The sequence below is a fragment of the Mustela putorius genome, unplaced genomic scaffold, assembly GCF_011764305.1.
Source record: "Mustela putorius furo isolate JIRA1106 unplaced genomic scaffold, ASM1176430v1.1 tig00003853_pilon_pilon_pilon, whole genome shotgun sequence".
Classification (NCBI taxonomy): domain Eukaryota; kingdom Metazoa; phylum Chordata; class Mammalia; order Carnivora; family Mustelidae; genus Mustela; species Mustela putorius.
The window spans coordinates 79,470,868-79,486,754 of NW_025422005.1; the positions used below are offsets into that span (position 1 = coordinate 79,470,868).

At 46.5% G+C, this 15,887-nt stretch overlaps 1 protein-coding gene across 1 annotated transcript in view; it reads right to left on the minus strand.

Annotated features, from left to right (window-relative positions):
• The window catches only part of ABCA4 (ATP binding cassette subfamily A member 4), a 123,591-nt gene that overhangs the window by 23,146 nt on the left and 84,558 nt on the right, over positions 1–15,887 (minus strand). The window contains exons 29-38 of the mRNA XM_004752571.3: positions 15,341–15,439; positions 14,350–14,536; positions 9,739–9,833; positions 8,228–8,260; positions 6,788–6,893; positions 6,603–6,677; positions 6,210–6,379; positions 4,364–4,541; positions 2,373–2,488; positions 1,272–1,419 (exon numbers count right to left, since the gene is read on the minus strand). Of these exons, the coding sequence (XP_004752628.2) occupies positions 1,272–1,419; positions 2,373–2,488; positions 4,364–4,541; positions 6,210–6,379; positions 6,603–6,677; positions 6,788–6,893; positions 8,228–8,260; positions 9,739–9,833; positions 14,350–14,536; positions 15,341–15,439 (1,207 nt within the window). The remainder of the gene's footprint in view (positions 1–1,271; positions 1,420–2,372; positions 2,489–4,363; positions 4,542–6,209; positions 6,380–6,602; positions 6,678–6,787; positions 6,894–8,227; positions 8,261–9,738; positions 9,834–14,349; positions 14,537–15,340; positions 15,440–15,887) is intronic.

Genomic DNA, 15,887 nt, shown 5'->3' on the forward strand with positions numbered 1-15,887 from the left:
AACACAATCTCTTAAGACACAGTGGGCTGTGAGCCCATGACAAACAGTTCTGAAGAGGAGCATTTTCAGTATGTCAGGAGGCTCTGTCATCAGCAGAGTCTGTGTTCTTTCCCATCCATTTCTCTGACTGTGACATAGTACATTTTTTTACAAGTCATGGGACAAATGGGGTTTTGTTGCAGGAAGTCTGACAAGGTCTGGGGAAGCATCACTCAGGAGGCCATGGGGCTGGGGGTAAGTGGAGATTGCCTGAGGTCCTCCCAGCAGGGCCCAGAGGCAGAAGTGGGGACAGGGGTCGCAGGACAGCAGTGCTGATGTGCTGGCTGGTGTGCACACTCTGAACTCAAAGACCTAGTGAGGGAGGAACAGGCTAGAGAGGCCACTGGCAGGCCTGCTGGGGCTTGAGAGTGTTCCGGGCTGGGCTGGCCAAACCCAGGCTCAGACACAGCTGGCTATGGAGGTGGGGCGCACAGACAGCCCTGGAGCTGCTGTCATTGTTTTAGGGGTTAGCCTGGCCTGCTCTTTCTGGGCCAGGAGACATCTAGGGAGCATGCACAGGACAACTGTACTTCATAGCTCAGAAAAGTGATTCACTCAGCACCGTACATTTCTAACCCTATCCTCAGAATTAAGTTTCATATAGAATAGTAAGTGTTACTCCATTACTATATGTAGAAGAAAGTAGGAGATAAAAAATTTATGCATTTGTTTATTTGTTGCCAGAACACCTAAGAAACAGAAATGCAAGGTCATCTCTGGAGAAGCAGAGCAGATGACTGGGAGTCAGGGGTAGGAAGGAGACTTCCTTGTAGGCCTTTTCGTTCCTTTGAAATCACATCAGTGCACTCACCCATGTATGTGTGAATGTGTGTGTGTGTAGAAAAACCCAACAGTCAAAGTCACCAAGGAAATTCTGAAGGAGTAAGAAGATCTAAAAGCTTGGGATCCCAAAAGGTCATTTATAGCTTGCAAAACAAGCTCAGAAAACCATGCGACTCAGAGCACACAAATACAGTTAAATGAGCTTGCTGAAAACAGGGAAGGAAGGAAGGAATGGGGGGAGGGGGGAGGGGGGAGGGGAGAGGGAGGACGAAGAGGGAACGTGAAGGGAAGGAGGCAAGGATGGAGAGAGGGAAGGAAGAAGGGAGCCACATTCACGGATGCACCAAGGGGGCCCGGCCACAGTATTTGCTTCTGGCTCGGCTTGACCATCAGGCACACTCTCTAATATTTTCGTGATCCAACAAGGAAGCCACAGAAGTCATGCTCACCTGGTTATTCTCAAATAATTCCAAGATGAAGGTGATGGCACTGCTGTTGATGCCGATAAACAGATTAGCACAAGACAAGGCCACGTAGGCTGTGCTGGGGATATCGAACAGGAAGGACGCGGGGTACATCATGGGAATGACTGCCCATCTGTGAGGGGAAAGGACACAATGCAGTGTGACCGAGTTGCAGTTTCTGTACCACTAGATATAATGCATTTCCCCACATGAGGGGACATGCCTGCCCTGGCGAGAGTCCCAGGATGATCAGAAAGTGGCTCCGTCCCTTGGTCTTCATTCCTCATCTTTGAAGGGAGACAGTGATTTCTTCCCTGGCTATCTCACTGGGGTTTGGTGAGGAGCAAGTGAGATGGTAGCTGTTAACATGCCTTTTACCAGGCAGAGGGGCTGTGTCTATCCACAATGCTTCCCACTCTAGTTGGGATCACCAAAGCCAAGCTGAGATCCCAGGAGGCTCATCTTCACAACTGACAGTCCTGGCTCCTGAATTCTTTATTTCTCAGAGAGATGAACAGAGAACACTGCTCCCGCAAGATTTCACTGGCCTTTGCAGGAAGGACCAGGTGTCGTTATTTCCATTTTACAGATGAGGAAACTGAGGCCCAGATGGGATAATTACTTGTCCATGAGTACATACACAGTGGGGAGTAGGCCAGGGTATAAAGTTGCATGTCCTGCTCTATGATTCTATAAGATTTAATCCCTGTGTCATCCTCTGGCCCTGGCTCAGGGGCAGCCTTTCAGCTGCAGTCTTCCATGTGCAAATAACTCTTGGCCAGTCCAGCAGGAGACACTGAGATGGACAGGTTGGCTATGGATGAATGAGAATCAGAGACGGGTGAGGGATGGGAGAATGAGGGACTCCCAGATCCTGGTCAGGCCCCAGCTGGAGTGGAAGAACATTCATTCAAGCCTCAGAAGCAGCTCCATGCATGGAGCCTGCAAGAGATTCCTGGTCGGTAGCAGCACACCCTGCGGAGGGTGCTAACCTGCCTGCCAGAAATCCTGGTTTCCTGCCAGAAGGGCACGCACCTCTCTTGGCTTCCCTTTGGGTGGCATTAGCTAATGACCCAAACAACTCACCCATACAGCATGAGCAGGGCAACAAGGGCAGGGAGATTTTCTGGAGAAGTGTAGGCTTTCTTCTGAAACCCAATGAAGATTCCCACCACCAGAGCAGCGCTCACAGCGTAATTCATCTCGAAGAGAGAAGAGGAGAACGAGACACTTAACTTCTCAGGACCTCCGTCTCCTGCTCCATAAAATGGCGGCGGGGGCAGGCTCCTCCAGCACTTATAATGGTCTGGGATTCTGACTCTATTTGTCTGAACAGCTCTTGGTCAGCCAACACACATTAAGTTGTCCCTAGGCCTCCTACTACTCCCCACACCCACGTCCCAGTGCAGAGAAGCTTCAGTCTCTATCTTTGAGAGAATGAGTTCTAAAAATCCACCTGATCTCTCCTTTCTCTTTCTAATTGGTCATGAAGTCCTACTGATTCTACTTTCTAAGCATGTCTCTTGAATACAGAAAACCTCAAAATATTTATTCTTGGCCTCATGAAGTTCAAAGAGTTGAACTATTTGAACTATTGAACAAATAGTTGAATTTCATGAGGCCTTTTATCACTTTATCTCTTTTCTTCCCTTCCTATACAATTCAGTCCTAAAGACATTAGGAAAGATAGGGAGAGGTGGGCAGCCACAGTGGCTAGCATTACCTCCCACCAGACACCCACTCTAGACTTCTATGCATGTTTCTGCTCAGGCTCAGAGATCCCTTTAGCTAGGCACATGCATGGGTCCGCCCAAAGTACAAATTCTACAATCCTCATCTTTATTAAAAAAAAAAAAAAAAAGTAGAATGCAAAACCCAGCACTTTCATGCTTAAAATCCTTATCCAAAGTGAGGCCTGAGGATTCTGACTCCTCCCTGTGCGTGTGTAAGGGTTTTCTCAGGTAGATAGCATAGAGAAGAACGAATTTAGTTGTTATTGACGGTTTCTGGTTTTGTATTATTCAGTGATGACTGTGGCTAAGATCACAGAAGCTAAGATCACAGAAACCGTGTGTTTATAAGCCCTAGTATTTGTCATCATTATTCAAAACCACCATGAAGAAGTTGTTTGTGTTGGTTTCCATCATGATATCTCTTAACATAACATGAAATGGAGACTCACGTTCATCTTAGAATGCTGGGATAAAACAAAGGATCTTGTTAGCCACAGTGTGCAGAAAACACTGGAGTTGATGTCATAATGACCCCAGCTACCTTATAATTAAGCCTTTGCTGCCAATTTATTTTGACCCTGTGGTCTGTCATAAGATAACTCATCCTAACTCCTTCCTGCCCCCAATAATCCTGGTTGTGAGAGAGGTGGCAGTCTGCTATTGACTTGATAAGTAATTTTTTCTTATATTCCCTAAAGTGGTGGCTAATCGGATTTGGTGGAGATCTGGTTACTTGGGAAAGCAAAGTAAGGCCACTGGGTAGGGTTGCCAGATTTAGCCAATAAAAATGTAGGATTGCTCATTTATATTTGAATTTCAGATAAAGAACTGATTCGTTTTTTATTAAAAGTATGTATGCATACAGTATTTAGCAGGTGGGATATACTTATACTAAAATCATTATTTTACCTGAAATTTAGATTTAACTGATGTCCTATATTTATTCAGTGACTCTACCTCAGGAGAAGTTCCATCCTTCCCCCTTAAGGGGTGGATCAGGATGTAAGGAGAGAATGTAGGATGAAGGAGCTCTCGATACTACCTCCTCAGCCCCAGATTATTCCCGGGAAAGGCAGCCTCATGTCTGAAGCTCACTAATTATTCACTGGGTCAGAAGGTCCCTTGGGGCAGGGCAAGCAAAGCCCCAACTCAGTAGCTGTTAAGTTGGGCCCCACATCATTCCCTGGCTTGGGGCTCCTAATTCTGTGCCTTTCCAAGAAACAGCGAACACACAAGGCCCTCATCACAGCACCTGGCAACAGCCCACCCCACTCGGTCCCCTCAGTCAAACCAGACAAATACCTGCCCACCGTGAGCCCACGGAAGCAATGACCTGATACTTACAATGTCCCAGAGGAAATTGGTCAGCCAGTAGGTGGTGGGGCTCACTCCGCTGACAAATTGGAGGTGCTTGGCTTTGTTTACCCTCTCCTGGATCAAATAAAGGACAAAGCTGGCTGGGACGAAGGACATGGCAAAAATCACACAGATGGCAACCACAGCATCCACCGAAGTGGTCAGCCTGCAGGAGGATGAGAGACACGGTGAGAGAGAGGGGAAGGAGGAGCAGAAGCTGGAGAAGGACAAAGTTAGGCTCAGGCTCAGTTAGCCTTACCCAGCTCCAGGAAATCGCCTCCAGAATCCCCTGGAAGCTTGTTGTTTCACTCAGTTGTGCTAGTCAAACTGGGTCAAGGTTACGTGGATATCTGTGGCTTTCCTATTCCATGATACTACTGAATACTAATATTAATGTTAATATCAAACATTTTTCATGTTAATATAATAATCTAAACAAATTTTGTTACCTTTTCTAATTATTTGTTGGTATACAGAAATGGATTCTTATATTAATCTCATATACTACAATGTTCTTATTACTTCTCATAATTTGTCTGTAGATAAGTCCTGGGTTTTCTGTTTAGGCAGAATATGGTCTGCAAAATCCTGTTCAATCACACTTTCAAGAAACGTATTACAACAGGGGGAAATATTCATAATGTAAATTTAAGTGAAAAGAGAATGGGCCAGTCAGATAGGAGCTTGGTTCTCTTCACTCTCTCCTGGATCTCTGAGAAAGCGAGTGGCTAAGGCGGCAGGTTGGCTGAGTCCCACCTGCACGTCACGTAGGAGCGGGGCGCTGGCCCCGGACAGTGCCTGCACAGAGAGCGGAGCACTTCCTACTAATTCCCATGAGGCACCGCGTGTGTCAGGCACAGCCCTGCTGAAACTACAAAGGGCACAATCCACACGTGCAGGAAGGAGAGCATAAATAACCGGAAGGAAACACAAAATGTTTAGAGGCAAGACCTTAAACTGTGTGTGGAAGGCCGTAGAAAATAAGTTTTTAAAAACTCTGTTCTATACACTTTATTTAACAATCATACACTCTTTTATGTACTGTTTTTATAACCACAGAAGACTTATTTTTTATTTCAGATTCAAGAGGCTGGGCTGCAGATGCAGAAACCTCGGCTGAGTGAGGACTGGCATTGGACAGACTATTCTTCCTCAGTTGAGGGCCTCAGAGGGTGTCCAAAGGAAGGCCCCAGGGGACCAGGGCCCAAGTTTTAGCCAATGACACGGAACATTCGGGGCGAGTGTTGAGGGCACTGAATTCACTAGGATAGGAACATGAGGACCCTCACAGTCTCCCAGAAGTTTGCACTCACGAAGCCCTCCTCACTGAATATAGACCCCGAATGGCACACACATACTACAGATTGCCTGGGACTGGCATCTTTCACTGCCTGAAGCTATGCAGTGAAAACCCAAGCTGGAGGAAGGCAAGAATCTGTTGACGTCTTGAAAGCCTGGCCATCTGAGGGAAATTCCTGGAATCTAAGATGATTATTCCAGGAGAGGAAAGATTGGCTCCACTTTCCTAGTTCCCGGCAGTCACTTTGCAAACTGGTAAGGAGAGTATTTGTGCAAGCTCCGGGAGGAACTTGGTATTAAGAGCCAAAAGGGAAGAGAACCAAATCTATGCTTACTTTCCAAATAAATATGAAGAGAAAAAATGGCCAAGCTGATCGGTACATGAGGCACTTGAAAGTCTCATGTTCGTGTGTGCTTGATTTAACAACCTTGCTATCCTGCCCAGCAGCTCACGTTAGTGAGAATCCTCTTGGGGTGTCTCAAGAGGGGAGAGGGCTACGGGCGAGCTGGGAGGCTGGGGGCCGCGGCAGCTTACACTGTGATCTCTGAGAGCTGTTCCTTGGTCAAGTTCAGGGGCTGGCTGATGACGGTGATGCCGTACTCCTCGGGGTTCTTGTCCTTGTGCAGGCTGGTCCGTAAGATGGCGTTGTGGGCCACATTGAGAAAGCTCACCAGGGCATGCCAGCCTTTGTTGTTAAACCACACCTACAGAGCAGAGATGGGCTTTGTTAGGCTGTGCGACAGCTGTTTAAAGAAAAAATGAGCTGCAGGAGAAAGAATGTGAGGAGGAAGGGTTTGGCAGCTGGAAGACATTCCCGGCTAGATTTCAACAGGAGGAGGGATGGAATGTAATTAAGCTGGAGAAATAAAACTAAAATAACCAGCTCACGTGAATTTTTAGCTCTAGGGCAGGTTGCAGGACCAGTACCTTAATGTTGTCTTCAGTTTCTAGATGTTTAAGGAAAGCAGGCATTTCTTTAGAGGCCTCTCTGGTGATAGGGCCCTAGAAAACAGCCCAAGGGTTTTTTTTCTCCACTTAATACTCATGATTATTTGTTTCATGATAACCAGCACATCAAAAGTTCTACCTAAATCTCCAGGCTGTTTACATACCCCGCTCACATTCATCATCTGGCCCAGGTGGCTTAAAAATTCAACCAGGGCTTCCCCAGTGATGGGAAGAACTGGGAGCTTTCCTCCAATGGAAATTCCTCCGTACCTGACAAGGGAACAAGAAGTCCTCAAGTCGGGGCCACGAACCATGCTTGTGGTGCTTCATACCTGTCGAAAGCTCTCTTGGGTTCTGCAGGGCAGTGTGTACTTTGGGGGAATTGTCCGGACTAGTCAGTAACACAGCTCCACTTTACAAACTAGCTATCAATGCCTTCTGGTTGCCTCCAGGGTAAGTCCCAAACTTTACTGAGTTTGGTCTCTGCCCCCTTCTCCAGTGTCGCCCCTCTCATGCCTTCCCTCAAGCAGCATAAGCCAGCCATGTCAGATCACTTCCAGAGCCCCCGCTGGTCCAGGCTGCCTTGGTATCTCTGCCAATGTGGGGCTGCTAGCTCCCCAGGAGTGCCTTGCCCTTTTCTGAGCACCTGGCCTGCTCGGGCTCATCTGTCATATGTCATCTTCTTTCTGAGGTCTTCCCTGACTCTACCTGCACCCCAACCAAGGGTTCCTTTTTGGTGCCATTCCTGTGCTTTGCAGATCCCCTGCCCTAACTCTGCTGTTCGAACCTGAACAGGGGTCCTAGTGTTGGATCTCTCCTGCTCTCCCCCATCTTTCACACTGCTTGGCAGTCTGAAGTGATCATTCTCAAACAACAATCTGGGCCTGTCACTCTTGGGTGTAAAGCCCTGCAGTGGCAGGATAAAAGCTAAACTCCTTGACAGAACAAAATTAATCTGCTGCTTAGGCAAGGCAGAGGAGGGGAACTTTATTTCTCAGGGACTCAAACTGCCCCACGCCCTCATTTCTGCTTCAACTGAGGCCCCACATTTCCCTCTAGGGAGCAATTCTAAAGGCTGGATTTCCATTTCATGGTTTAAAATCCACCTAGGAAATCAAGTTAATATCAGCTCTGCATTCATTCTAGAGGCCCTATTGCTGAGGGACTATGGGAGGTCAGCTCACTCTTAGAATATTCCTCCAAGCCTCTGAAACCACTTGAGATTCGAGAATGCCCCAGGAATGGGGTGAGTCTGGGGCTGGTTTGGACTCCCTGAGGCTCAAGAGGGATGGGCCACAGAGTGGCAGGGCTTAGGTTACAGGTCCTGTCACTGCAGTTCTCCACTGTTACCCTTGTGAGGTTTTAGAACCCCCTCCGAGTGGGAATGCTCTGAACACCTCTTAAGGGAACACCACCTCCCCTATATATTCTCCAAGGAGATCTACTGCTTAGCCACATAGCCTTCAGGACATGATTTGCGATTTCCTGAGTACGTATTGAACAGCCCATGTGGCTCCAGGTGTGGTTTTTTTTTTTTTTTAATGTGCAGTTATTTTAAATGGATCAATCTGAGATCTTAATTTCTTACAAAAGTAGTTTCTTACCTCTGTTCGTTGACCCAGAATTTGCTCTTCAAGCTAAAAGCCAAAACAAATTATACAATGAGTCCCCTAAGGAAGGCGGTAGTGTTAACTTTCTTTCCAAACACTTACTGGGGCCGCTCCGGCTAGCGGCTAGCGTTGAGGCGGGGGGCAGTTTTGCATTTCCTGGTATCCAAACAAGGGGGAAGCCTCCAGGCCCAGAGGCGGAGCCCAAGTGCACATGCGGAGGAAGGACTATGCTCCAAGTCATATCCTGCATTCTGGGCTTTCTGGGTGGTCCTGTGGTCAGGTCATTTGTCAGACCATCTGGACCCAGAAAATGGGGCCACCACTATATCAGTGTGGAGAGAAAGCTGCAGCCCTCCCATCTTCCACCCTGCACAAACAAGACTCCAATATCAATCACCTGTACACTAAGGAGAAGTGCTGACTTAGTCCACGCCCAAAGTTAAGAGACTGGCTTCCAGCCAGTCAGGGGTAAAATGACAAGTAATGAGCAGATGCCAATTTTAGACCTCACAGTTCAGGCCCTGTCAGCGATCACGGTCATCAAGCACAGAATTCCATATTGCAAATTTACTGCTGAGAGCAAAGTTTGGGATGGTTGTGGTTTTATTGCATTATTGAATAAATACTATGCACACTGCTCTTATTCTTGTGCTTGGATGGTGTTTTTTCATTTTGCTCGTGCTGGCTTGGCACTGCCTTCTCAACAGCAGCTCTCCCCACTGGCAGCGTGTTCTAGTTAACCGAGTCGGCTTAGCCTTTGTTCAGGGCCTGGCAGAGGAAGCAACTGAAAGGACTATGACAATTAGATAGTATGTGCTTTATTATGAGGCCCCAGAGCACACGGGGACTGAATCAGGGTTCCCCAAGGCTCCCTTTCTAGAGCATGCTCTTGCCAAACTCTGACAGCGGCAGCTGACACTGCCCATCCCCCGCTGGGGCCAGAGAGGAGCAGCTGCAGAGCTGACAAAAGGGGGCGCTCACAGAAGAACTCAGGGGCACACTAAAGGGCAGGGACCCAGTGAAGGGTTTATAGCTAGGGCGCCACAAGGTGACCCAAACTTGGCCAACCTGTGGCCTTCCTCACAGGCTGCCATCCCACACTGCTTTTTTTCTATGTTGGTCGGATTTGCTCCTTTCTCCCTTGCTTCTCTCCTTTTCTCTCTTTTTTCTCCTTTACTCTCCCCTCAAAATGTCTCTCATTCTGACTAGTTAAAACATGAGGCTGCATTGCTGGGTGCATTGTGGGCTTTCTTATTTTATTTTTAATGGTGCATGGGTTAAACTTAAAACTATTTGGCCTCGATAAAATGAAAAATGACAACAAAACTAATTTTAAGTTGCATTTTTACTTATGTATGTCTCAATTGCTTTTTTGGGTAAATCAGGAAAAATAAAATTTCACTGCCCTGATTGTCAATAAGCTGTGAGAATAAATTATCTTCTGTCTCTAGTTAGTACTTCCTACAGGGAGCCAGCTTGTAAATTATGAAAGAATCTCTTCTTACCTGCTTCGTATAAGAGAAGGATATGTTTTTACCAAGAAGTCAGAGATGTTCCTGTTCGTAAGGTCTTGTAGAACTTCAGTGCTGCGCTGTATTCTCTGAGGCAACGAGACATCTATGTTAGTCACCTTGGAATCTGTGGCTTGTTCTCTAAAAATTATTTATGGACTCAGCTGCTGGGAAGACACTAAATAAAGCACTGGCATATTCCTAATTCCCACATTAAAGATGTGGAGCCATCTTGGATCCCTCTCTTTTCTCCAATCCATTGACAAGATAGGATAGTTGCAACTCCAAAGTGAATCTCCATTCCATCCCCACTGCTCCAGGTCCAGAATACCACTTTAGTCCAAGCCTCCACTCGGACCTCACCTGGACGTTGATAGAAACTTTCAGACTGGCCTCCCTTATTCTGCCCTGGCCCTCTAAAATCCATTTTCCACCCAGCAGCCAGACTGAGCTTTAAAAATGTAGATCAGAATACCCCAGTCCTTGGTTTCCCCATTCCAATAAACCCTAGGTTCCTCTGAGGATCATCAGCAAGGCTGATACGGTCACAGTATGGACCTGCCCTGCTCTCTGAGCCCTTTGGCCACCCCTCTCCTTACTCTTCACCCTCCCCACCTGTTCTCTTTGCTTCTTCCCTGTACACCCCTCATTCCTGAGGGAGCTCTGCCCTTGGCCGTGCCCCTCTGCCTGCATTGCTCTGCCCAGACAACTTCGCATGGATAGTTCATCATCATTCAAGTTATCGGCCTACATTTTACTCCTCAGGGAAGTATTTTCTATTTCTAGTCACTCTCTATCATAACCTGCTGCTGCAATATCTTCGCATCTGCATCTCTATCTCACATTCTCCTTCCAATTCATCCGCTTCCTTGTTTTTAATCTGTTACCTCTCTGTGTGATATCAATTCTAAGAGAGCAGGGACTTTCTAGTACCTGGAATGTACCTGGAATGTAGGTGAAACAATAAATTTCTGACAGGGATGAAGGAATTCAGGCAGTCCCTTACAATTTACAGATTGCCTTTAAAACAGATCTGAACTTGAAGCTGGTTTCACCTTTGGAAGATTCAAAAAGTGCATGAGTTTGGCCACCAGGTGGCAGTATTACTTTAAATTTGGGTCTACACAGTGTTGGTGCAGTTCTGGTCAGTCAAGAACCTGGGGTGTCAAGGGCACAACTCAGAGTAGCTAAGGGTATTTCTGGTGAAATTAAAAACACATCACACATACCATCACATACCATTCTTTTTGTTCTTATACACTTTCTGCCTCTCCCACCCCTTTCCCATTTGACTTCTCTTCAATTTACTTTCTTCACTTGGTTCCTCCAATGCTAGGAGAACTAGCATCTACTGAATGCTTACTGTGTGTCAGGCGCTTTGTTAAATGCTCTATATTCATTGTCTCCCTTAATCATTATACTCTTAGGGAAAAACTGTTGCTTTAATTTACAGTCAGAGAAACCGAGGTCGAGAGAGCTCAGCTAACTTGCACCTGGTCACAGAAGTGACCTGTGGGTTGAGCTAGGATTTGAGCTAGGATTGAGCTAGGATTTGAACCTACATTGGTCTGTCTCCCTAGCCCCGCTCTTTTCACTCTATCACCTGCTTCTTAAGCTAAGAATGGCACCCGGGGGACCTGCCATGCTACCCTGGTAGAAACTAGGCTGGGAGAGTTGCTGGTGTCTGGTAATTTGCGATAAATTATTTTCTAAAAATTCTACCAAATAAAAGACTCCTACAACTTGATCTCTGTGTATTCTAGAAGTCAGGAATGGAGCAGTTCCACATCAGGACCTGCCACCATTCAAAGACTGTTAGGACAGGAAGGAACCCTAGGGAAGACTGCATCACCACCCCCATTTTTCTGATGTGTACAATTTACTAGCTCTGAGGGAAGCCCATATGCTTTGGCTTTATTCCAGGCTGAATAGGAGAGTGTGTTTGAATGAGTGGGGTGAGTGGGACTAACTGTGAGCATGCGTGTATGTGTGTGTGTAAAAGACACACAAATACACACAGCACCTCCTGAGCTGATGCCTGAGATTCAACTTTGCTCCCAAGAGAAGCATCAGTGATAGTGAGGAAAAGCAAAAGTGATTAAAAAAAAAAAAAATAGAATCACAGGACTGGCTTGCCTTTTTCCAGGACTCTGGCTATGGAGATCTGTTAAATTTTCCCACCAGGAACCAAGGACTCATTATTGAAAAGAAAAGCTCCTTAGCTAGGCAGGAAGTCTTGAAGGTAGGATCCACTGAGGAAACGAATTTCCACGTAGCTCTGCTTCGCCTTCCTCCCCTGTGTTCCCAGCCAAGGACTCTTGTGCTGTGTCCCACTGCCTGATGTATCTGAACAGAAGCAGCCGAGGTTCCCTCAGTCATCCCAGAAGAAGCAAAGCTTCCTCTTGGGGTACAGAGAATTGGAACAAGCTCCCTGATTCCCTCTTCTGAGATCTCTGTGATGCTGCAGTGGCTGAGTCGTGATTCAAAGGGAAAACGTACTGCTTGAGAAATACAAAGGTATATGCTTTTAGCAAATAAAAAAAGAGAAAGATAGGAGGATGCTCACAAACACAGACTCACTTATAGGCCAGCAGCTGTGACTGATGCTATGGCAAAATTTAGTTGTCCCCCATTATGCGCTCTGCCCTTCTGGGTATGCCATAGTAACGGACTTTTTTTTTTTTTTTTTTAATTGGGTTCAAGGCCTCCCAGAATAAAGACTACAGAGTTTCCAGTCTTTCCTGATGTTTAGTTCTGGCTAATCGTGTATAAGAGAAAGTGCAAAGTGGTAGCTTCTGGAAATCTTCCTTAAAAGATAGAGCATCAGTACACTGTGCACTCTCTTTGTCTTCTATTCCTTCTGTTCCGCTACCAGGAAAGTAGATTCTGCCAGATTGGCCAATGAGGCTAAGCCGTGTTTACCAGGGAGAAGCAACAAAACACAATGTGACAGACTGCCTGCATGAACTTTCACTTGAGAGGAATACAAACTGTGTCTTATTTTATCCATGGTCCGTTTGAGATTGTCTTCCGTCAGTTTGAAGTTGTCTTCAGTTGAGCTGAATCTACTTCTAAATAATATAGTTCCTTTACCCACATTATTTCATTGACTTTTCATGATAACACTATAAAATAAGTAGTTATCTTTAACTTATGAATGAGGAAATGGAGGCTCAGAGAGGCCAAGTAACTAGCCTGGGGCTCTCTGACACCAATGCTGGTGCTCATCCCACTAGGACAAGCTGATTATCAGGGAATCGTTCATTCACTGGCAGATCGTTAGAGAAGGCCACACAAGACCCAGTTCCATGCCAGTCAGCTGGGAGGCTTGTTAGCAACTGAAGAGAGAGGAAGACTTCTCTGACCCCTTTCACTATCTCTGATGCCCCTGGGAGAGGCTCACTGGGGTGATACATCAAGTTCAGAACTCCCAAAAGAGGGCGTCTGGGTGGCTTAGTCAGTTAAGCGGCTGTCTTCGGCTAAGGTTGTGATCCCAGCATCCTGGGATTGAGCCCCACATTGGGCTCCCTGCTCCGTGGGGACTCTGCTTCTACCTCTCTCTCTGCCTGCTCGTGATCTCTCTCTCCCTCCCTCTCTTTCTCAAATTAATAAATAAAATCTTAAATAAAAAGAACTCCCAAAAGAGGATGCTGCTCAGAGACAAATGTAGGTAACTGGCTATGTTTGTGTGTGTGCGCACACGCACGTGTATGCAAGCAAGCAGCGTATGCATGTTGGTTACACAGCGTGTGCCAAATGTCTTAATTAGGTTGTTAACAAGTATGCAAATACATATGCATTTGAAGGGACACTACATTGTTTAAAATGGAAAATATTGAAAACTCACATGTTCAATGAGAGGTTAAACAAATTAAATGAAACTATGGGACAGTATGCAGAGATTAAAAGTGATGATGTGTATATATTTATTAACATGAACATATGTTCATGATATGTTTCTAAGTGAAAACAGCAGGTTTCAAAACAGTGTTTTGAATATAAGCCTGTATAGATAAAAAGCAAATGTTATTGGTTATTTCCAATTATAGGATGATTTCTTTTCTTCGGACTTAACCATATTTTCTAATTTTTCTGTAACAAGCACACATGACTTGCATATATTTTTTCTTTTTTTAATGCTTAAAAAAAAGATTTTATTTATTTGTCAGAGAGAGAGAAAGCACAAGCGGGGGAGTGGCTGGCAGAGGGAGAAGCAGTTTCCTCGCTGAGCAGGGAGTCCAATGCAAGACTTGATCCTAGGACCCTGGGATCATGACCTGAGCCAAAGGTAGATGCTGAATCTACTGAGCCACCCAGGCAACCTGACTAGTATATTTTTTAATGTTTAAAGTTGTTTTTTTTTTGTTTTTTTTTTTTTTATTAGACTGAAGAGGGAGTGCCTGGTGGAAAATGGAGTAACTGGTTGAGACAGTGCCTTTAAGCATGCCCCTCTGAGAGGACCCAAGGACTCCTCTGGGTCCTCCCTCAGCTCTAAGTTTGAAATATTAGTCAGCTAGAAACTCAGGAGGCACAGTGCATTTCCCCCAATCCCTGCTGTCATGGGCAGACTCGGGGCCACTGGCTTCCCATCAAGGGTCGAGGTACCTGAGGGGGTGGGAGCCCCCCTGCGCCCTCAGGGCACTCAGGGAGCATGGTGAGCTTCTCTCTGGTGCTGCACATGCAGGAGGGCGAGGGGTCCTCTGGCGTCCATTTCTGCTTCTGGAACAGGTGGGTGATGTTCGGGGACACAGAAGGAGTCTTCCAGGGGGTTGAATTGACACAGGGGTACTCCCTCATGGAAGGCAAGAAAATATTTCACAAGTAGCTCCAGTTGATAAAAATCGCTAAAAATGAGAAATAGTGCCCAACCTTCTCCTTAGCCTTTCCTCTATCTCCGCAGACCCACATATTTTCTTCTTCTATTCTTGGAAGGTAGTTTCTGCTCAAAAAAACTCAAGACCAGAATTTTGTTGATTGACTAGGCGTGGGGCTGGGCAATAACTATCTACTCTGTGGACTGTTTTATCTCCCTTCTTCCTCCTGGTACCTCTAGCTGTTGAGAAACAGAACCAATAAAAGAGGAGTTGGAGCTGCGTCTGTTTGGGTCCTTACCTAAAGCTCTGAAAACTACTGAATGAGAGAAGCCATTACAATTACACTGAAATTTAAGGATTCTTGGGCTTCAGTTGCCCTCTGTAGCTCTCGTCTCTGTACTTCCAGCAATTGAAAGTTGTGTAATTAATGCCATTCTAGGTCCAGTTCAACAATAGCACACCCCCCATCTCCCTCCTTTCCCTGTTCAGATTCCTTTCAAATACACTGTGGGAAGCATATGTCAACTTAGTACGGAACTTTCTATATTGGGAGTTCTAGAAATACAGAGCTGCCCAGTGGTGCAGGGGATTCCTAAGAGGTGGAGACACCCTTGCACTGGGTGTTGAAGGAGAGGCGGGTGAAGGTCAGGGATGAGGAAGCACCTGTGAACGGAGAGTGGGATGGAGATGGGACCTCTCCTAACCTGCCAGCCTGGGACCCCACCCTCAGGGCTCCCCTGGGGCAGTCGTTGATGGGAGGACAGGGGTTCTCAGGGACTTACGGAAGCCACTCTTCCTTCAGGCAGCGGTTGCCAAAGCCCGGCTTGTTCAGGAGGATGTCTGCAAGTGCTGCCAGCTGCTCACTGCCTGGCTGGTCCAAACTAGACAGAGTGAGAGGGGCTTACTTGACAGGTGCATGACTGGGACAAAGGGACAAAGCAGCTAACATGCAACTTGACAGGCATGCACGGAACAGCTGCTCCATGCTGGGCATGAATGCAAGCCACAGAACGCTGCCTAGGGGTGGCTGTAGGGTGCTGGGAAGGAAGGGTGCTGCTCCCACAGACCTGGAGATCTGCTGTTGTATCATGTCGGTGCCTCAAAAGGATGGAGTTCAACCTACTCATCCAACCTTTACTTTTTATTTCCTTACACCTGGCAGTCCCCGTTGTCCACTTGGGGTCACCTTTCCCAAGTGACAGGTACATTAACTTCCTTTTGGAGGGCAGTCCAGTCCCCCTACCACATTGGTTGCTGTGGAAAGGGGAAGGTCCCTCCAAGCAGGCTGACCTGGGAGCCCCACAACCCATGGGGTGAATGATAACTTTT